The following is a 22,246-nucleotide window of genomic DNA, read 5'->3' on the forward strand; positions in this document are numbered from 1 at the left end:
GACCAAAATTGTAATTTTTCTTAATTTAAGAATTTCTTTATGTAACAAAAAAATATAAATGTGTTCTCCTATTATGTAATTGATTTTTAGGAGAAGTTTTTTTTTTTTTTTTTACAAATTTACAAATAAATTGGAAAAAACTTTAATGCTGACCAACATCTGGTGGCTTGTTAAATAATGAAGGCAACATGACAAATTAATTTATTTCCCCTAATAAAAAATTTAAAAAATAATTTTTTTTTATTAAAAAAAAAAAGCACATGGATTCACACATCAAAAGGGTCCCTTGAGAGACAAAGTATTTAGAACAGTGTACCAATTGTGAATTAAAATTGAGCCATCGATACCAAACATTTGCCATTGTGTGGCCTCTCATGTTTGTTTCCTATAGTTTACTCAACCGCTTAATTCGCATTTCAACCCCTAATTTTTTGCATGTGATACTTTCACCCCAATTATTTTATTGTTTGGCAGATACACCCTTTCTCTCATGCTTATTTGATAACCAAAGTAATATAATTCCCTTAATAAGATTTAGTAGTTACTAACTTAATCATGATTTTGTATTTAATTTGACGACTCCTACTAATATTTGAAAGGAACATGAAATGGATGAGTTTTTAAAAAATATATACAATAGAAAAGTATGATTCAATTAGTAAAGTTACATTTTATGAAGGGCGTTAAAGTGTTTTTCTTTTGAATATAAATTTATTTTAAACAAAAAGGATACGAGTACCAGAATCTGAAAGTGTAAGTACGAGTCTTTTCTGTTTTACCAAAATTTATAGCTGATGTTAATAATGAGACTCGCATATTTTAAACCGTACAATAGCTCAAGCGTCACGGTTTGATCGTTCTCCTCATATAGATAATTATCGCAATTTGCACCCCACAAAAAGTCGCAATGTCAAATGCAAGTACCTGCTAAAAAATAAAATATTAAAAGGCCATTATGGCCAGCCAAATAATTTTTACACTATTTTTTAAACTTTCAATTTTAAGTATCCTAGTGAGAAAAAAAAAATTAATATTGCCCATCTTAGATAATAATTCTAAAATGGCATATACAGGACATAATTGGAAAAAAAAAAAAAAAAAAACCAAAAAAATTTGTGGTAATTTTCATATTTTATTTCCTTTTCTATCAGTGCTTCCTAATGACACAATGTCTCCCCATAATTTGTGAGAGCGGATTGGTGATAGGTTAGTTTTCCGAAGGCAACAGGCAAGAAGTCAGACAGCGTCATATTCCTCAAAAAAATGCGAGCGCATAACAAGCAGGTGAGTTTATTGTTCTCATTTTGTTCGATATCTCATTGTAAAATAAATAAGAATTGATTGATCTCACATTTTTTGTTTTCAAATGAGATTATCCGTCGGTCATCTTATATAAAATAAAAAACGAAGAGATTTATTTTTGGTGTAGCATAACTCGCATATCATAAGCTGAGTGACATGACGTCATACTCTCAAAAAAGAGAGTTTGAGAAATCGAATCGAACCAAACCAACCAAACTTGATTTATTGATCACTTGGTCTTTATTGGACCATTTTAAATTGGATTTTAAAATCAACCAAAGCGAAATTGGATTTAGTTAAGATATAGATGAAAAAAATCTAAACAAATTAAATTATTAATAATATTTAATACAATTGTATAATTTAAAGCGAACTATCTTTGAGGTATGCATGCATATGAAACCGGACGTTATACGGTATCTTATGTGAGTTTATTATATACTCCAAATTTTTAAGAGCAATATACTTTATCAATATGAGTATGGTTGAGAAACATACTAAGGTAGCGATTGAAACATGTTGTTTGTGCTATAAGATTTAAAAGATTTGAGTTAAACTATTATCGCTAGTTATAAATTTTGGTAAAACGAAAAACACTCAATTCTATAATTGATATCATAGTTTATAATAGAGAAATTATTACAACTATTACGAGGGGAACTGTTGAGAAACAATATTTGTCTCCGCTAGGAGAGCAACTGAAACGTAAAGCTTGAGCTATTATATAGTCTAAAATATTTGAGTTGCACTTTTGATAAGACGACAAGCAAACGATTCTACAAACTTTAACGATTTTGAGGTCTAAATTGGGTGATAATTTTAGGGAAAATAGTTTTTTTGTTCCACTAACTTGTTCAATTTTTGGATTTTATCCACTAAGTTTTCAAATTTTGGTTTTAGTATATTAATTTTTAATTTTCTTTTTGCTACAATTAATGATGTGACACCGAAAAATGATGACATAACATCGAAAAATATTGATTTGATATCAAAAATTGATAGTTTGTCACCTATCACATCAACAATTTGACCAAATTAACTGAAAATAAAAAGTTAGTGTACCGAAACCAAAGTTTGAAAACTTAATAGACTAAAAATCAAAACTAAGATAAGTTAATAGACCATAACAATCATTTTCCCATAATTTTATTGGCAATGGAGTTTCTTCTGCCGATAATTCATATGTATGATTTGGTTTATTATTTAATAAACCGATCAATTTGATTCTGGCTTGAACTTTATTCAATAATCAAATCAAAACACATATGAACACTCATATCTTAATTAGGTCTTTCATAAGACGATTTCATAGATATATTAACCGTGAGATGGTCAAACCGATCAATAACAACAATGAAAAATAATAATTTTGACATAAAAATTAATATCTTCTCACGGACCGGATCGGATCTGATACACGTCTCACAAAATTGATCTGTGAGATAGTATCATAGGAGCTTTTGTGTATCTTATTTATAAAAAGTATTGCCCCTAATAATTTTAAAATAAAATTTATTTTGTGTAATTAAAATAAATCTTTGTGATGTATACCACAAATTAAATTTTTCCTAGCTCATATCAGGTGGGTGCAACATTTAATCAAGGGTTTATTAAAATTTTGTTATTCAACAAATTAAATTGCATCCCTTAACTCAGGATTTTGGTTTCTAAATTCACTTGCTTGCCTGAATCTGTCCTCTTGCGATCAATAATGAAAGAAAAAAGAAATATATAAATTCATGAGATGCAAATGGCCCCAACATGTTTTGGTATTACTAAGGCAAAGATTAAGAGAAGTGGCCACCCTTGGTTTGGGACAATCAAGGCATATCCCCTCCCAATTTTTGCCAAAAAAATTTTAAGTATAAATAAATATACGCAGTCTTGTTCTCATGTGCATCAATTTAAGAGCAAACTTCCAAAACACAACCTACGCAGGCCTATTATACTCTTTCTGCCATCTACCATAATTACCGCCAGCCAAAAAATTCCCTGAGTCGATTCGAAAATTATTTGATTCTGATTTGAAATTATCAAACCATCCCAAGTTAAATGGGCATTAGCTAGCCAAGAAATGAACATTCAATATCTTCAATTTTATGAATATCTTTCTATGAAGAATATATGTTTTTATGTCCAAAATATCGTACATCGATCTTTTTATATTTACAGTAATATCTGGAACTCCAAAATTGGATACCAGTATACCACGCCTTTAAGCAATATCTCAAATTCTTGAATCTGTTTTGGAATAAGAAATAGGATTCACACTTATTTCAAAAAAAAAAAAAAAAGGGTTCACACCGACGTAAATTCTGCATGTGATAAGCATGTTTTCATCGCACAAAAATAGGTTTTTTTTTCATTAATTATTTTTACCATTTACGGAATTTTAGTGAAGACATAACGAGGAATACCACAAACGTCTTACTTCAGGGAAGTAGCCAGGAAAAAATTCGACCTTGGACTAACTGAGAAAATATGGTGCAAGTAAACAATTTTTTTTTTTTTTTTTATAAGAAAAACTGTTCTTTTCGCTAAAATGCCGAAAAATATTACAACACAACCTTGTAATAATGATCGAAAAGTGATTTGAGTGAAAGTAGTTAACAAAATAAAAGGTGAAAAATTATAACTTATGGATGAATTTTTATATATAAAATCATTAATATATTTTACCAAATCTACAATATAAGTTTAATATTGATGTTCTATAAATATTTAATATAACATTTTTCAAGAAATCGGCAAAAAAAAAATCATTCGACAATTTTTTTAATCCTAATAACCCATTTTGATATTTTATTTGTTGAGAAAAGTTTTAAAAAATCTCATTTGTACTTATTTTTACTAGTTTTCATATCATGTTTATTCATTTATTATACAATTTACTTTTATTTACTGGGTTTGAGCAAAGATTCTATTTTTTTGGGTGTTTGAGCAAGTTTCTCTATATTTGTACAAGTTGTGTTAATTCAAATAATGTTAAATTTAGTCTAGTAATTTTATTATCGGGCTACACTAAAAAACCAAAAACTTGTACTTAATAATATTTTTTAGCATATTCTAAATTAAATAATTTTTATTATACATATAAAATATAAATTAAATATACTATATGGTCAAAAAAATGGACATTGGGCCGGAGCCTACCCTAGCCTTTGGGTAAAGTGTTGTTTACTTATGACTATATATATATATATAAACACACACACACATATATATATATACCCAAATTTTGTTTACAACTTATGACTATATTTATATTATCATTATATATATATATATATAAATATAAACACACACACACATATATATATATACCCAAATTTTGTTTACAACTTATGACTATATTTATATTATCATTATATATATATATATATATATATATATATATAAACACACACACATATATATACCCAAATTTTGTTTACAACTTATGACTATATTTATATTATCATTATATATATATATATATATAAACACACACACATATATATACCCAAATTTTGTTTACAACTTATGACTATATTTATATTATCATCAAGCATGAAATCATCAAGGGACAAAATTTAAAAATAGGGGAAAATTTTGTCTCCAAAGACTGCACCAACCCGTCCAAGCATAGATATATTGCTTGGGACTTGTGTGTGTGGGGACAATTTAAATTAGTTTTCAATTTATATCATATAATTAAAAATTATTGATGTGTAGATATTGGTCAAATTTGAATCAAAAAATTTCGGTTAGATGGTTTACATCAATAATGTAGTTCACCAAATGAACATCTACTATATATACACACATATATATATATATATTTATATAAGATGCAATAATTGTTTCTGCTAAGAGAGCGATCGAATTGTGTTGTTTGGGCTGATGTACTGTTTAAAATATTAGAGTTGCACAGTTACCGCCAGTTATACCTCATGCTAAACTGGCAAAGACTCAGACTTACAATTGGTATCAAAGTCAATGTCACATCTTCGATTCTCATTGATTGCAAGGGTGTAATTATTGAGAAGAGAGTTGTTTGTGTGCAATAATTGATAATGCTCGGTTTAAAAATTTTAGTTGCACCGTTACCGCCACCTATAGCTTTTGGTTAAGTGACAAATATTCGGTTATAAATATATATATATATATATATAAGATAATTTGACATTATTGTGTTGTTTTAAAGAAGATTATAGAATCGAATAGCATTTAAAATAATAAAGAGATACAGTCTCATATATGGCATATGCATAATATTTGATTTTAATTTTTCCAATAAATTTTTCATTAATTATGGTCATTATGTAAATCTACGGTTTTTATATCTACATTTATTGGTATTATGTCACTAGCAAATGAGTACAGAATTAATGTAGAATTAGACGGTTGTGACTTAAAAAATACATACAATTTTACTATGATATTTCTCTATACGCTAAGCAGAACCAGTGGAGCGAAAAGGGTTTTCCATGAGATGGGAAGCCGGAACAAAAGGATCAAAACCTTCCACGCTCCATGATGAATTGAAAGAACTATATGTTTTGGTGTAAACATAGAGCCGATGAACTAAATGATCAGATTTGTACAGACATCGGTTCTGAACATTGAAAAAAAAAAAAGGAAAGACAGTACTACTGAACATTCGACTAGTAATATGGTCAACCACTGTTACCTACGAATGACTAAAGTTCCCAAATCACTGTGGATGTCCAACCTCTCAAGGAGAGAAGCATTCATATCCATGCTCACACATCGCTATCACATATATCAGTTTAGTTAAGGAGCACCTTCGAGCTTCGAGCATCAGAACACCGCTTCATTGCCTTATTAGATCATCGAGATTCAATGTGCTCTCTATGCAGAATAAGTTGTTGCACTCCTCCTCAACTTCCACAACAGTTCTATTTAGTTAGATGGTGTAGAATGGTTGTAGAAGTTATAAGAGTGGATCTCTAGGATTTTCGTCTGGATGATCGAGTGTAATTCAGTTGGAGCTTGTCATCTCGACTGACTAAGTATGCTAGGAGTTTCAGTTGATAATATGACTTCAACTGATGTACAACAGGATTGAATAAATCAAAGTCTTCTAATGGAATCTTCCGACAACAGAATATTCCACTAGAAGAAGGAGAAGTCGGAGATATAGAGATATTTGATCATCGAACTTTTAGAAATAAACTTGTGTGTTCACTTATCTATTTTTACATAATTAGTTCTGAAACGTACATTTTATCGGTTTACATGTTTTGTTAACCAGTTTGACCAAAATATTTGTGGCATCATTTTGAGTTATTTCCACTCTTTTATACAAAGTTATTGGACGGTCAATTAGATCAAGAATATCTTCATCAGCCCCGATACACTTTTTTGACGAGTTGATGACCGATCGTACTCATTAATATATTTGTTAATATAAAAAAATAAACTCTAAAAAGTTTTCCATGTGAAAAATATGCAATATCATAGCAATACTTCAACAATATAAATTCAAGTGGAAAGTTTCACTATCTCTCAATTTTTAGATATAAATATAATTAATGAAATTTCATTTTCAAATTAATCTATACATATATAACACTGGCACATGCGGAGGAAGCAAGCCAGGGATCTATTTGGTAGGAATTAAAGGCTTTCATGTTGGTTTCCAGACATGACATTGTCACACCAGTGACCACTTCCCTTTTTCATTTTTGTCAAATTCTCAAAATTTACATTGACAGATGAAAATTGTTGAGTGCCTACATATAACAACAACAATATCGTCATGTTGTTGTCATGGAAATTATAGTGATTGTGGGAAATTTATCACTACATGAGATACAGATCGAACATTTTTTCAGACACAATTGATTTATTATTTTATATATATTTCCCTTCAGAAAAGACAAGAAAAATACATTTTTTCAGACACAATTGATTTATTATTATATATATGTTTCCCTTCAGAAAAGACAAGAAAAATCTTCACCTCTTTTCTCTTCTCCTGTGTATAAAAACAGACACACTCCCAAACCCACCCACAAAACAACATTCCCCACCCTTCTTTTAATATATACACATCCGACGTCAAAAAAAGAAGAAGAAGAAGATCAAGAATGGAAGATTATTTTCTTGTTTCTTGTTATCTGTTGATGTCATATTTGTCACTGTATTTTCTGGTAAAAGTTGTTGTTCAAGTATGGTACACACCTAGAAGAATCGAGGATCATTACATGAAGCAAGGGATTAAAGGCCCAAAGTACCAAATTTTCTTGGGAAATTTGAAAGAGCTCGCCAGTTTAAATCTCATGGCCTCATCCCAACCCATACTGCCTCTCTCCCACAACATACTCCCAAGGGTCCTTTCTTTCTATCATCATTGGAAGAAGATATATGGTATTTTATTTCTATTTCTATTTCAATTTCAATTTCTTCTCTCTTACAAACTTCTTCTTTTTTTTATCTTTTTCTCTTTTTTTTTTTTGAGTTTTTTCCTCCATTTTTCAACTTTGGAAAATTATCTACACTTTTAGACCATTTTTTGTGCGTAGTCTAGTCTACAAGCATGAATCCATGATTTACAATTCACATCACAATATATATAGCATTTTTTATATCTAGAAAAAAAATCTAATTATCGATATATATAGTAACGGTATCAATGAATGCCAGATTTCTTGGGCGAAATAAGTCTGTGGATCCCTTTTTTTCCTTTTTGTGTTGTTGTCTCTTTTAATAGACTTAAATATTTGATTTTTGATCTTCGTTTTAAATGACGGGAGCTAAACCCTAGGGGTTTGTAAGTACATGATATATAGTATATTTCTGACATAGTTTTGCTTTTAATTCTTCTTTTCCTTCAATTATATTTGGTAACTTTCTTTAATCAATATTTCATTTTTCTTGTTCTTTTTTGTATGCAGGTTCAACTTTTATTGTATGGTTTGGAACAACACCTCGTCTTACGATTTCTGATCCAGCCCTTGTTAGGCAAGTTTTAGTCGAGAAAGCGGAGTTTTTCGAGAAAAACGAGTCACCCACGCTCGTAAGGGAACTTGAAGGTGATGGTTTGCTAAGTCTTAAAGGGGAAAAATGGGCTCGACATAGAAAGATCATTCAACCAATGTTCCACGTTGAAAATCTTAAGGTATTGATTATTTTATTTACCATATATTTTAATTAATTTCTTTCCTAATTTCAACCATGTTGCTGATATATATATATCATGAAATACCCGTTTAAATAAATACCAAAATTAATCAAGTTGACTAATACAATTAATGTTTGATTATAAGATGATGATACCCATAATGGGAAAAAGCATGGAAGAAGCAGTGGCGAAATGGTCGGAAGAAATGGGGAGAAATGGTGGGAAAATGGAGGTGGAAGTGTCGGATTGGTACCAAAATTTGGTGGAAGATGTGATCGCAAGAGCCACATTTGGAGGCAGCTACGCAGATGGGAGACCAATTTTCCAACTGCAAGCACAGCAAATGGTCCACGCTACTCAGGCTTATCACCAAGTTTTCATCCCTGGCTATAGGTACCTACTTCACAACCTCCTTCCATCTCAATTATATACTATTTACTCTATATAATGTGTATTTAAACTTCATTTTTTTCCTAGTAAAATTATGATTTTACTTTTAATAATACTTATATTATATGATATTATATTGTAAAATTTTAAGGGCATGGAGTGCAATAATTGTGGCATTATATAGGATAATGTGTGGATATATTATATTAATAAATTAGGAATTTAGAAACTTTGCTTTTTTGAGTTTGGATATCGAAATTAAATATTGATTTTAAAACACTACTTTATTTTTTCTAACAGCAGAATTATACGTTTCACATCTAAATATTATTCTATTTTTTAAAAATGGAGACGAAAATTAAATATTTCCTTTAATTAAATGATATTAAACAGCATATTTCCCTTTTCTTTTCTTTTTTTTTTTCCCTTTCCTTTTACTCTCCAATTTCTATAAAATTAAATTACTTTCTAACCAAATTTCTTTTATCAACAAATTTTCTTAGCTTGGATTTTAAAATAGGAAAAACTTGTCATTTGGTATTTATGTTTATTTCTTTAAGATTTTGGTTATGTATGTTACCGGAATTTCACTTTTTATCTTTGATTTTCTTATTGTTATTTTAGTCATTATTCTCACATTATATCAACGTGACGTTGATATATATAATGTCATGTCATGAAAAAAATAAAATTACAAAATAATAAAAAATAACACTGAAATAAAATCGCAAATATTTGACAAGACATAAAATCAAAATTACTATTCTCGGGAATATCAAAATGATCCACCCAAATTGTAAATTAAATATTCCATTATTTTTATGAAAACAACAACATGAAGATCGAATTTGTCGTGTATAGGTTGTTGCCGACTGAAAAGAACAGAATATCTTGGAGACTGGAAAAAGAGGTCCGTAAATCGTTAGTGAAGCTCATCGATCGGAGGATCAGGAACGCGACTTTTCAGGGCCAATGTCCTAACGATTTATTGGGACTCATGATTGGTGCCAGTACTGCTCCAAACCTCGAGATAACAGTAAACGACATCGTGGAGGAGTGCAAGACCATATTCTTTGCCGGCAAGCACACCACCCTGCAGCTGCTCACGTGGACCACGCTGCTGCTCGCCATGCATCCCCGCTGGCAGCACCTCGCGCGTGACGAGGTGCTGGCGCTCTGCGGCTCAATTGACACCCCCACTAAACACCATCTTCCAAACCTTAAAATGGTAAATATTTGTGACTTCATTAACTGCTGATTATATAAACCCTTTCCCTTTTTATCTCACTGCATTGTTTTTCCAGCTAAGTATGATCTTGAACGAGTCATTGAGACTGTATCCACCGGTGGTGGCGATGATCCGACGGGCGAAAACGGATATACACTTGGGCGGACTCCACATCCTGAGAGGTACCGAGCTCCTGATTCCAGTCCTAGCCGTTCACCATGATCCGGCGATGTGGGGTCACGATGCTCAAGAATTTAACCCAATGAGATTTGCCAAAGGCGTGACTCACGCGGCCAAACATCCCATGGCGTTTCTTCCCTTTGGTTTAGGTGCACGCAGATGTATAGGACAAAACCTAGCCATTCTACAAGCTAAACTAGCCATAGCTATGATACTCCAACGCTTCTCCTTCGAGCTCACGCCTGATTATCGCCATGCTCCCTCGGTTCTGATGCTACTACACCCGCAACATGGTGCGCCCATGGTTTTTCGGAAATTAATGTAATAGGGGGGCATGTATGATAGTATGCCTTCTTCTCTCGCTTGCTCGAGCCGTGGGGATCGACCTTACTCTCGTCTCTCGCATTTCATTAGGAACTTTGACATCTAAACTTGATCGAGTTTTTATAGCTAACTTAGATTGATCGGAGGTTCAGTTAGTTTTTGCGCACCATATTTACAATGTTTATTTCCAATTTCAATCACGAGTTTCTTCAGCAAGTTCAGCACATTGTGTATTCACATATGTAAATTTTTATTTATGCGTCTGCGTGTAATGTTAAAAGTGTTGCTTGCGTGTGGCAGAAGTAGTTGTTTGTACTATTTTTGCTGTGAAAATGATATGGTATACATAGACAAAGTTGCCACAAAAAGTATATTGATTGAGGTTTGTTGGAGCATTCACGTAAAGATTGTTTTTCGTTGATGCGATAGTAATATAGTATATATATATTTTAGATCAAATAGTTAATGATTTGAATTATTTATGTGATTATGGAGTGATAGAAAGAAACCTATAATTTACATATGAACACTTGAGTTTTTCAAAAATTGCTATGTAGCACATGTGTTACACCAATGCATTTGCAATATGAGACGGTCTCACGCGTCGTATTTTGTGCGACAGATCTCTTATTTGGATCACCCATGAAAAAAATATTACTTTTTATACTAAGAGTATTACTTTTTATTGTAAATATCGGTAGGATTGACTCGTCTCACAAATAAAGATTCATGAGATCGTTTCACAAGAAACCTACTGATCTAATGCGAATGCAACATTGATATCACATATGATACTAATGTGTGCAGTGTCGTTAAAAACTGAAATTTGATCGTAAAAGAAAAAAATACCAGTACGACAATTCTCCTTGTTAGACTATTTATAATATCATTTAATGTAGATTTATTATATCATGATTTTAATGTGTGCAATGGCATATCAATATTCTAAAACTAAAAATGATAAAAGAAAAAAATATAATACCTAAACCACAATTCTCTTCCTTCCGCTATAACATCATTTAATGTGGACTATTATTACGTGGCGATTCATCAGTTAATACCATTTTTACTGCTATCCTGTTCCCCTGCGAATGGACAGAAATCAACCACCTCGCCCGGCGCACATTAGCAACTGTCTTTCTGGCGGGAAACACGTAGTCCATTCAAAAGCCACCCGCTTGTCTGAACTTCGGTTTAATGCGATTCTCGCTCTCACCAGCCAACCCGACAATGGCTTCCGGGTCGAACTCTCTCATGTGGTTCAGAAAGGGTATCCGGCTCCACGACAACCCGGCGCTGGAGTACGCCGCGAGGGGGTCGGACTTTGTTTACCCCGTTTTCGTGATCGACCCGCACTACATGGATCCCGACCCGAACGCCTTCTCCCCCGGGTCGAAACGGGCCGGGTTGAACAGGATCAGGTTCTTGCTCGAGAGTCTTGTGGATCTCGACTTAAATCTCAAGAAAATAGGATCGCGCTTACTCGTGCTCAAGGGTGAGCCCAGTGAGGTGCTGAGTCGCTGCTTGAACGAGGTAAAATTTTGAACCAAATTACTAGTTCTATTTTATGAATGCTTTAGATTTTGTGTTTGATTATTACTGACTAAAATGTAGACTGTTAGAAACTGGTAAGACTACCTGCTCTGATGTAGGGGTGACTGCTCCGATACACTTAGGCATTCCGTAGGAATTCGATGGAAAGGGGGTGCGGATTAGTTCTAATATTGGTTACACCCTGCTTTTCAATTATTTGACTAACTTGTAGTTTGGTGATTATTGTTCTGCACGGCTTCTGTGTTTTGGTAATATGATGAATCCCATTGATTTTGATTAATTAAATGATGTTAAGAATGATGAATAAGCAGCATGATTTGTGTACAAGTATTCTTATTTTAACTCCCATGTGCATCTTTCTGAAGTCACTTTCTTTCTTATGAATTGCCAGTGGAGAATTCGTAAGCTGTGCTTTGAGTTTGACACAGAACCTTATTATCAAGCTTTGGACAAGAAAGTTAAGGCGAGTGCTAATGGAAGTTTTAATTTCTGTATGTTTTCGGCGTATTTTTAAATGTAGCAAAAGTGTGACCTGATATTTCATTCTGCAGAATCATGCATCTGCTGCCGGTGTAGAAATCTACTCTCCAGTGAGTCATACGATTTTCAATCCTGTGGATATTATACAGAAGGTAAATATGGAGGTGGATGAATGATTTTTAATACAACTGATTGAAATCTTGGGACAATAAAAGCTAATATCCGTCGCACAAAATATCTGTATTATATGGTTTATTGGTTCATTTTGGCCTTCAGAATGGTGGAAAGCCACCTTTGAGTTATCAATCTTTTATCAAACTTGCTGGGAAACCCTCCTGGGCCTCATCTCACATTTCAGATGAGATTACTTGGCTTCCTCCCGTTGGAAGTGTTGGAAACTGTATGATCTCAGAAGTTCCATCAATGAAGGAACTTGGCTATGAGGACATAGAGGAGGTATGGGCTCATTATTATAGTAAAAGGTCTACTTTATACTATTTGTAAGTTGTAACAATCATTGATGACCAGGATGAGCGGACTCCCTTCAAAGGTGGTGAATCAGAAGCTTTAAAAAGACTGAGAGGATCAATTTCAAACAAGGTATATTGCGGGATTAAATGATTCCAGAGTTCACAAAATAATATCTTAATTTGTTTCTGGAGAGAAAAGTCCACAATTAATTTTTTGTGCTTACTTATGGAACTCTTCTTTTCACTATATGGCTTCTGCACAACTGAAATATATATTCCTCTGTTGCAGGAGTGGGTGGCTAACTTTGAGAAACCAAAGGGAGATCCATCTTCATTTCTAAAACCAGCTACTACTGTTTTGTCTCCATATTTGAAAGTATGTAGCATGTAGTTCTTTTGTTTATTTATTTTTTGAAGTCTCTAATCTTTTGCTCTCTCCAAATTGTTGGAAGTTTGGTTGTCTGTCTTCCAGGTACTTCTACCAGTGCATTCAAGATGTTCAGAGAGATGTCAAAAAACACACGTCACCCCCAGTTTCCCTTCTTGGACAGGTTAGTTTACTGGTTATAAACTTTATAAAATAGCCAGCATGATGAACCATATATCCTACTGATAACCTAAACTTCTGTAGTTGTTGTGGAGAGAATTCTTCTATACTGTGGCGTTTGGCACTCCTAATTTTGATCAGATGAAAGACAATAAAATTTGCAAACAGGTGAAGAAAAATCTATTAGATTATGATTGCACGTACTTCAGTCTATGCTCTACTTATTGCGCATTTATATAATGGTTTTTCTTTCCCTCGACATTTAAGTTTTTTGCATTTTTAGACATTAGCACTCATCAAGGCGACTTGTTTATGATGTCCACATTATACATTTCCTATATTGTACATGATGTTGTGATAAGCATGTACAGTCGAATTCGGATGAACCTTGTCTGGTGGTCGAAGAGTGTTTGTGCCATAAATGAGCGGTGTAGAGTGTTTTGCTCTTATTTTAACTTTAAAACGTGTACAAAATTATGGCAAAGTTGTTGCAAATTTCAGTTTGTTGATTACTTTGGTTAACAACAATGTACCATTATACATATCTTATAGTGTGATACAGAGGTCAGATATGCATTGTCATGATATTTGTATTTTTTCTCGTATCTTTTTTTGAACAGTCTATTTTACTACATAGATACCATGGAAATATGATGATGAATTACTGGTTGCTTGGAGAGATGCAAAGACAGGATTTCCATGGATAGATGCCATTATGGTCCAGGTCCGGACCAAGATTGGTTCCTAAATATTTATTTCCATTTAGGTTTTGTTGGTTTTTTAGTTGTGCTTTATGATGGCTTTTAATCTGGAGTTTCTTTGTTGGACAGCTTCAAAAGTGGGGTTGGATGCACCATCTCGCTCGACATTGTGTTGCATGTTTCCTAACTCGTGGGGATCTGGTATATGATTTTAGGCGTGTTTGACATACATGAAAATGACTCCGATATATGCTCTCTGATATTCACGCTATAATCATGACAGCTTGTGCATTGGGAAATGGGAAGAAATGTTTTTGAGAGGCTTCTTATTGATTCAGATTGGTCCATCAATAATGCAAACTGGATGTGGCTATCATGCTCATCATTCTTTTACCAGGTTTAAGGAAATCGTACAGTTCATGTTTGATGATACAAGTTAGTGATCAAAATAACTTAATTTAATTCAAAAAGTTGAATCTTAGTTTTGCCCAAAAAGTTAAAGGTAAATCTCTTTTACCCCCATCCCTACACTAGGCACTAGCAGTCAGTTAAAGTTTTAAAAGTGATGATAAATGCATGTATTCAGCTACTATGATAAACTAGTTAATTACTTTCACAAACTAAGATTAAATGCATTGTAATTAGTAGTAGATTCCATTATCTATCACTTACTCATATTTCCATAGATCTTAGGATTTCAGAATAGTATCGAAACTAATTCTTGCATATTTCTAGATTGGAAACTCCAAATGAATGTGTAAAGATGGGAATCCTAGAGTGTCAAGGAATATAGAGCTAGATTAGAGAGTATATATGTAGGTATTGTCTAATGGTTGGTTACTTTAGAATTAACCATTGGTTTGTGGGAAAAAGGTTGGAAGCATATATAAGGTGTAATGGACTCTTCCAACGATTTGAGTTAATCATTCTTCAAAGAATAAAGTAGATGTGAAATAATTATGCGTTGAACCTATTGAGCCAAGTTTCTGCTTTTGTTTTTTTCTGGGCCAGAAATTCTGACCATCTTATGTTTTTGTTTTCCAGTATAACCGTATCTATTCTCCAATCTCGTTTGGAAAGAAATATGATCCGAAAGGCAATTATATCCGCCATTTCCTCCCAATGCTTAAAGGTATCTTGTATTTCCTTAGAAATCATAAACTCAATATATTTTATTTTATTTTCGGCAAAGATAATCATCTTCTCTTGTTTTTGTATCCAGACATGCCTGACGAATACATATATGAACCATGGACAGCTCCTCGAAACTTGCAAGTTAAAGCAAAATGTATTATTGGAAAGGATTATCCAAAGCCAGGTTTTCTCTACTTGCATTCTAGTTATCATCAGTCGTCATCGTGTGAACTTTAGCTTTAAACTAGTTGGATTGCTACATGTCTTTCTCTCTATTATGTTCTGTTTAAAGTTAGTTTTTATATAAGGACTGTTGAAACCATGCTTGCTAATTTTGCTCCAAGTTAGCTATGGTTACTCCCGCTCCTTTGAATGTGATATAAGTATCTCAATTCCTTTATAGGCAATTAGGCATCTCTGGCGGTCTTCTGTAAACATATTCAAATCAAACCATTTTAAAAGTCAAATACATATCTAGTTCTGATATGCCAGCACTCTGATCTATTCTCTAGCATGCTTCATTTTACCTAATTTGAACTATTCTTGTGTAGCCAACGCCCCATCTTAAGTTTTGCTCTCGACAACACTCGTTTTTGTGAAATATGCCATCTTTCAATGACCCGATAATTGCTCTCAATATAACATAGGTGGCAGCATGATGGTTCAAATAACCGACTTAAAATTTTGAATTTTCAGTACATTTTATGGTCTCATAGAACTCCTATGCCATCCTCATGTCCATTAGTCCATCCGATTTTGATCAAAGTGGATTCCCGATCTAACAGACCCAAGTGTAGTGTTCTTTCATCTGTAACACATAATTTTCAATATATTGGCCCTTTTGTTTCTCTCCCCTTTATTAGAGATCCTCGATTTTTTAAAAATAAATCTTAAATTTGACATTGTGCATTGTACAGTGGTTGACCATAAGTTGGCAAGTAAAGAATGCAAGCAGCTCTTTCACGAAGCCTATGAATTGAACAAAAGGTTAAATGGGAAGGTAGATGAAGAAGATTTAAAAGGTTTAAGGAGAAAATTTGAGGAAGTTGAGAGGGAGCAGGAACCAAAATCCAAGAAACTGAAGCAGAAGCTGATCGGGTAACACACTGTCATGAACTCTATGTATAGTGCATGCTGTATTTTCAATCTTTATAGTTAAAACTAGCGACTGAATACACTTAACTTATATGCATAATATTTTATCACTGGAAAATATTGTCTTGTCTATCTATCAGGATAGTGGAGAAGATTGGGTTCGGATTTTATGAATCTGTGGTTATTTTTCGCAGTGAAGTGAATTTGTCTTTTCGACAGCATACGTTTCCGATGTTATGGTACTGAATAAGGCAAATAGAAAATAGTGAAAATGCATTAAACATGGCAATTTTTCTTATAGAAGCTGGTGCTCTGTATTAACAAGACATCCGACTAACACTGCAAACATCTTACGTGCCAAAACTTATGAAATGATAGGCATTGAAATTATGAGGTAATTCACTTATCCGATGGGAGTAAAACAACTCATTTCACGTAAGAAGAAAAGCAAGTAGAGGCCTCGAGCTAGAGACTTGCTGCTTTCACCTCCATGAATCACAATGTCTTAATCTGTAAGATCAATTCAGAAATCCAGATTATTTGAATTTATGGCTAGCTAAACGATGGAGGGATGATTTGCAAGAATAGACCTGTACAAAATTGTTTTTTTTTTTCTAGTTGAAAAAATAGACCTCATTACCAAAAGAAAAATACGTGGTGTAACATGTATTACGCGTAACTGTGGAATTAGATCTATTTTTTAAAGAAATTTTTGTTGTACAGACTTATTCGTCCAATGGATTCATGAATGGAGTTGGTTAACTTTTTATTATCAAAATCGCTCTGCTTGGTAGATATTATAAATGCCCTACATTGATGTGTTAAATTCTTTGTCAAACTAATAAAAATGACTTATTAATTCAAGAAAGTGATACCATACAATAGACAAGTTTTTTGAGATGATATATTTCTTGGGTTTATAATATTAGTAGTGTCGACGTAGCAGAACAGATAACTTAGAAAAATGCTACTATCGGATCAATGTCAATAAAAAATATAGTAGGTCGAACTGATGTGAATGATGCATGTATTGGATACTGAAAGATGAGTGAAAGTCGTCTAGAGTTGATGCACTGAATACTTAAAATTGAATGAAAGTCGTCTAGAGTGGGCCGCCGCGGACGTCGGATTTTAAGTGCTCGACAATGATACAAATGTCTCACATTGATAAATTAAACTAATAAACAGTGACTTATAAATTCAAGAAATTATATCACAAATATTTTGAGATGATACATGGTAAACCAACACTTGGAACTTAAAACCAACAGACAAATTGCTCTCTGTCTTTATATATCTCAATGACTTGGTCATTTATTCCATTTATTTCACGTATTTATAGTGCTTTAAACTACTTTTAATTTAATTTTTCGTATTTTGTTTTCGACGAAGCCAAAATTTCTGTCCATCCATAAAAGTCAATTAAAAATTAATTTAAATTAATCTCGCTTTAGTCAAATATAAGTTTCTATTTCTTTTAATTTTTTTGTTACTAAAGTGAACTTGTGTTATCATTCACTCGACAACATAGATGGTACCTAAAGGCTAAATATCCAAATGAAATTCATATGCTTTCATAAATAAAACAAAAATCATTATTAGAGGAATATTTTTTTATTTTAATGAATAATATCAAGTGTCAACAATCAGAAATTTTTTCTTTCTTTTACATAATGCATCAATATTTGGATTTTTTAGTACAAGTTATCTTAACATACCAATTAAATTTCGGTGTCTGTTTGGTGCGAATGTGAAACATTAATTAATTATAATTTACACATGGTTGTTTTATCCAATTTTTTCTCAAGTTTTTTAAAGGATCGAAGCTATAAATAGTTACGTTATCCATATATAATGATTTATTATATTTATATTATGCATTTTTCATCGTTCCATCTCAGGAACAAATGGTTAAGTGTTTATTTTTAAGATTATGTTGAAATTGTTTTTTCCCATCAAATGTTATCTTGGAGATTTATGTTATATATGTGTGTGTATGCGTGTGCGCATTTATTTATTTTTTTCTCATGTTAAAAGTATCATTCGAAAAGTCAATCGAACAAACTAATTTTCGATTTTATCTTTATTAAACGAGTATTTAAATAATATATAAACAATATTTGAAATTCACTAATGTATTGTAAAACAATCCAAGAAATGCTAATAACTATAAACACTGGACTATATATTTGAGATAAATGAAAAAAAGAAATACAATCTATGTTATTTAGGACAGATGAAATAATACAATATTATAATAACATAGATACATGCTAAAAATTTTGCCTCCACTTTATTTCTTTTACTACGTAAAAATAAACAAAATTCAAGAAATTTTGATACGGCAAATAAGGGGGGTTTGAACCATTCTTGGCTAAAAGCCTAGCTCCACGATGGATATTCCATGTGTTAATTGATGCACATTTTCAGGAACAGATATAACCTCTTTCCAGAAATCTATAAATCCCATTTTACAATTATTTATTTTTATCCAAACAAACAAACATTTCTTGATTTCATTCATTTTCCCGATTCTCCCACAAAATGGCAAACCAAGGTCCCACCAACACAGGCTATACTGGACATGCTGCTGCAGGCCAGCCTCAGGTACTACTGTAGAATTAATGTTGTCCATGTTACTTGTCTCACATCTATTAGATAAAATTTTTGAAAGTTATATATATAGACTTTGACAATCCTCTTTTTTGAGCTAGCTTTTGGAGTTGAGTTAAGTCCAAGTCTCAATCTTAACATGGTATCAGACCACTGCCATAGTTGGGCTGCCCATAGTTGGGTCATTTGTAAATTTCATGCTCCAAATGATCATTCCTGAGCGTAAGAGTAGTGTGTTAGTTGTCCCACATCGATTAGATAAAATCCATGAGAGTTGCATATATGGATTTGGACAATCATCTCGAGCTAGCTTTTGGAGTTGAGTTATGTTCAAATATCAATTTTAACCACATGTGTGTGTAGATATAGATTATTCAGCTTATTATCCTGCATCGATTAGATAAAATCCATGAGAGTTGCATATATGGATTTGGACAATCATCTCGAGCTAGCTTTTGGAGTTGAGTTATGTTCAAATATCAATTTTAACCACATGTGTGTGTAGATATAGATTATTCAGCTTATTATCCCACATCGATTAGATAAAATCCATGAGAGTTGCATATATGGATTTGGACAATCATCTCGAGCTAGCTTTTGGAGTTGAGTTATGTTCAAATATCAATTTTAACCACATGTGTGTGTAGATATAGATTATTCAGCTTATTATCCCGCATCGATTAGATAAAATCCATGAGAGTTGCATATATGGATTTGGACAATCATCTCGAGCTAGCTTTTGAAGTTGAGTTATGTTCAAATATCAATTTTAACCACATGTGTGTAGATATAGATTATTCAGCTTATTATTTGATCAGAAGTTCAAGATTAATTTAAAAGAAAATAAGTTGGATGTTGTAGTTGAGGAAAGATGACTTGATCAACCAACCATCCAATCTGCAAAACCAAGGCCAATCCAACTTTCTTCAAGAGGTACATAATTTTCAGTTTCATTCAATACACTAGTTATACAGTTCTATATGTTTGTTGAAAAATATATTCTATTTTAAAATTGAATAATAATGTTTTAAAAAAAAAAACAACGAGAAACTCTTATTTAACATGTAGTATAGATGTGTGTGATGATCTAAAAAATCGTACCTTGTAAACTATATGAACATGGAAGACTGGAACACAAGTCAAGAACATGGCTCAAGGAGCAGCAGAAATAGGGAAAGGTGCGGCACAAGGTGCAGTGAACCTTGCCAAGGGTGCGGCACTAGGCGCAGCCAACATCGCACAAGGGGCAGCTGGCGCGGTCAAGAATACTCTAGGGATCAACACTCCCGAATCCGCGGCCCCTGCTGGCACCACCCGCACCGCCGACATGAATCTTCCTGCCGACGTCGATACTGAAATGGGAAGCTCCGCCAATCCTAGCAGCATCAACCATCCAAGCAATCCTAGTACTAGGATTTGAGGTGGATGCTTTTCCATATAGATTAAATAATGAATGTCACTATTTTTTATGTGATTTTGCTAGTTTATTGGATTTGTTATTAGTGAATTTAATCATACTTTGTCACATTATATTTGGGTTATTCTTTCTTTTCTAAGTAATGTTAAGAAAATCTCAATTAATGGCAAACTCGGTGTCTCTTATATTCAGTCTCAATGCCAAATTTATTTAAACCAAATACTTAAACAATTAATGGACGTGGAGGTACAATTAATCGGGAAGTTTGATGCTACCAACTGATGTCTTAGAATATTGGTTGTTAACTAATATGTAAACAAATGTAAAATTATCCAAGGAATTATTGGTGATTATTTTATCCACTGAGTAAGAATTCTTGTTTTAGTTCCGTAACATGGTTCACCCCAAGCTTTTCATGAACCACTAGATTTTAGTGCGCTAAATAATTCTCCCCGTACGGATTGGAGTACGAATTTGCAAAAATTTGTAAAAGAAAAATTCATAGTCATTTTTTTAAAACGTTTGCAAACACTAGTTTAATATCATAAAAATAAAAATTAATTTAAAGATGTTAATATAAATTGTTACTAAATAATATAAAATATTTAATTTAAAAACCGGTTAGATGGCTAGGCGCTAAGCAGCAAGTAGCAGGCCCGCATGCTACCTTCCGCTTTTCAGAACACGGATTTTATCAAGCAGAAGAGGAATTAAGTAGTAGTAAGTAATTGCGATGATAGTAATACTAATAATAATTAGCATCTCCAGTACACTATGCATGCATATATATTAAATTTTAACATAAATTTAGTTAAAAAAATATTATATTTTCACATAAAATGTAATTATGTTAATATAATATTTAAATATTATTTTTAATTTTGGATTATATCTTATTTTTAAATTGATAAAATAATCACTTTATTTAAACCACTATTAGTGAGTATAATTTTTTAAAATCTTATTTTTTTGATTTTTGATTTTACTATATTTTATCTTTGAATAGATAAAAAAGAAATCACTTACTTTTTTTTAATTTAAAAAAAAAAACCTATTATGATTTATGACGTATTGAAATTATAGGAAAATGGTGAAGAAGTCTATTTTTTATCGACAAAAATTTGTGTGAGATCGTCTGACAGGTCATATTTTGTGAGACAGATCTTTTATTTGGATAATCCATGAAAAATATTATTTTTTATGTTAAGAGTATTATTTTTTATTGTGAATATCGGTGGGTAGACCCGTCTCACAGATAAAGATTTTTGTAAGACCGTTTTACAAGAGACCTACTCTTTTTTATATAAAAATGTGCCATTTGCGTAGTTTCGTGTCTGTGCAGCAATCTTTAAATTCTCGTGTCATTAGATTTTGAATTGATCAATGACCTAATTAATTCAAAAATGAATTCATAAAAGGAGGCACTAAATTATTGGTTTTTACATGTTATGTTTCATAGTCAATAAGCCATAGGCCGCCATTTTTTTAATTAAATAAACACATTATTTAATTCTACAGAATATCTGTATAATTTAATTTTTTTATTATTAAAAATGAATGAAGGATATAAAGTTATTGCAACTTTGTTGTGAACTGTAAACAATACATTTGGTTGAATAAATTGTCTTATGATTTAGTGTTAGATTAGAAATATCGTAAGTTTTGGTGATAGCAAAAAATTT

General features: G+C 32.3%; 3 protein-coding genes across 3 annotated transcripts; all 3 read left to right on the forward strand.

The window, feature by feature from the left end:
• The first annotated feature begins 7,308 nt into the window (after positions 1–7,308).
• Positions 7,309–10,902, forward strand: LOC142519361 (cytochrome P450 734A1-like). Its single transcript, XM_075622359.1, has 5 exons — positions 7,309–7,677; positions 8,205–8,428; positions 8,577–8,824; positions 9,683–10,049; positions 10,126–10,902. Exons 1-5 carry the CDS (start codon positions 7,398–7,400, stop codon positions 10,552–10,554), a joined length of 1,548 nt encoding a protein of 515 aa, XP_075478474.1. The 5' UTR covers positions 7,309–7,397; the 3' UTR covers positions 10,555–10,902.
• Positions 10,903–11,626: 724 nt separating this feature from the next.
• On the forward strand, positions 11,627–16,807 carry LOC142546743 ((6-4)DNA photolyase). Its single transcript, XM_075654625.1, has 14 exons — positions 11,627–12,086; positions 12,499–12,570; positions 12,659–12,739; positions 12,864–13,043; positions 13,116–13,187; positions 13,347–13,433; positions 13,510–13,608; positions 13,689–13,772; positions 14,242–14,328; positions 14,435–14,506; positions 14,589–14,702; positions 15,350–15,437; positions 15,528–15,623; positions 16,357–16,807. The coding sequence occupies exons 1-14, from the start codon at positions 11,751–11,753 to the stop codon at positions 16,539–16,541; spliced, it is 1,653 nt and encodes a 550-aa protein (XP_075510740.1). The 5' UTR covers positions 11,627–11,750; the 3' UTR covers positions 16,542–16,807.
• A 2,181-nt stretch (positions 16,808–18,988) lies between these two features.
• Positions 18,989–20,677, forward strand: LOC142519370 (uncharacterized). The gene is made up of 3 exons (XM_075622368.1): positions 18,989–19,141; positions 20,009–20,080; positions 20,274–20,677. Exons 1-3 carry the CDS (start codon positions 19,079–19,081, stop codon positions 20,565–20,567), a joined length of 429 nt encoding a protein of 142 aa, XP_075478483.1. The 5' UTR covers positions 18,989–19,078; the 3' UTR covers positions 20,568–20,677.
• The last annotated feature ends 1,569 nt before the right edge of the window (positions 20,678–22,246 follow it).

This window comes from Primulina tabacum, chromosome 1 (genome assembly GCF_025594145.1).
Source record: "Primulina tabacum isolate GXHZ01 chromosome 1, ASM2559414v2, whole genome shotgun sequence".
NCBI lineage: Eukaryota > Viridiplantae > Streptophyta > Magnoliopsida > Lamiales > Gesneriaceae > Primulina > Primulina tabacum.

Coding starts and splice junctions, on each gene's coding strand:
- LOC142519370 (XM_075622368.1), top strand. CDS start 19,079: ATGGCAAACCAAGGTCCCACCAACACAGGCTATACTGGACATGCTGCT. Junction 19,142..20,008: donor CTGCTGCAGGCCAGCCTCAG/GTACTACTGTAG, acceptor TGGATGTTGTAG/TTGAGGAAAGATGACTTGAT. Junction 20,081..20,273: donor AATCCAACTTTCTTCAAGAG/GTACATAATTTT, acceptor TGAACATGGAAG/ACTGGAACACAAGTCAAGAA.
- LOC142546743 (XM_075654625.1), top strand. CDS start 11,751: ATGCGATTCTCGCTCTCACCAGCCAACCCGACAATGGCTTCCGGGTCG. Junction 12,740..12,863: donor CTGTGGATATTATACAGAAG/GTAAATATGGAG, acceptor TTTGGCCTTCAG/AATGGTGGAAAGCCACCTTT. Junction 15,624..16,356: donor AAAGGATTATCCAAAGCCAG/GTTTTCTCTACT, acceptor TGCATTGTACAG/TGGTTGACCATAAGTTGGCA.
- LOC142519361 (XM_075622359.1), top strand. CDS start 7,398: ATGGAAGATTATTTTCTTGTTTCTTGTTATCTGTTGATGTCATATTTG. Junction 8,429..8,576: donor TCCACGTTGAAAATCTTAAG/GTATTGATTATT, acceptor TTTGATTATAAG/ATGATGATACCCATAATGGG. Junction 8,825..9,682: donor GTTTTCATCCCTGGCTATAG/GTACCTACTTCA, acceptor TGTCGTGTATAG/GTTGTTGCCGACTGAAAAGA.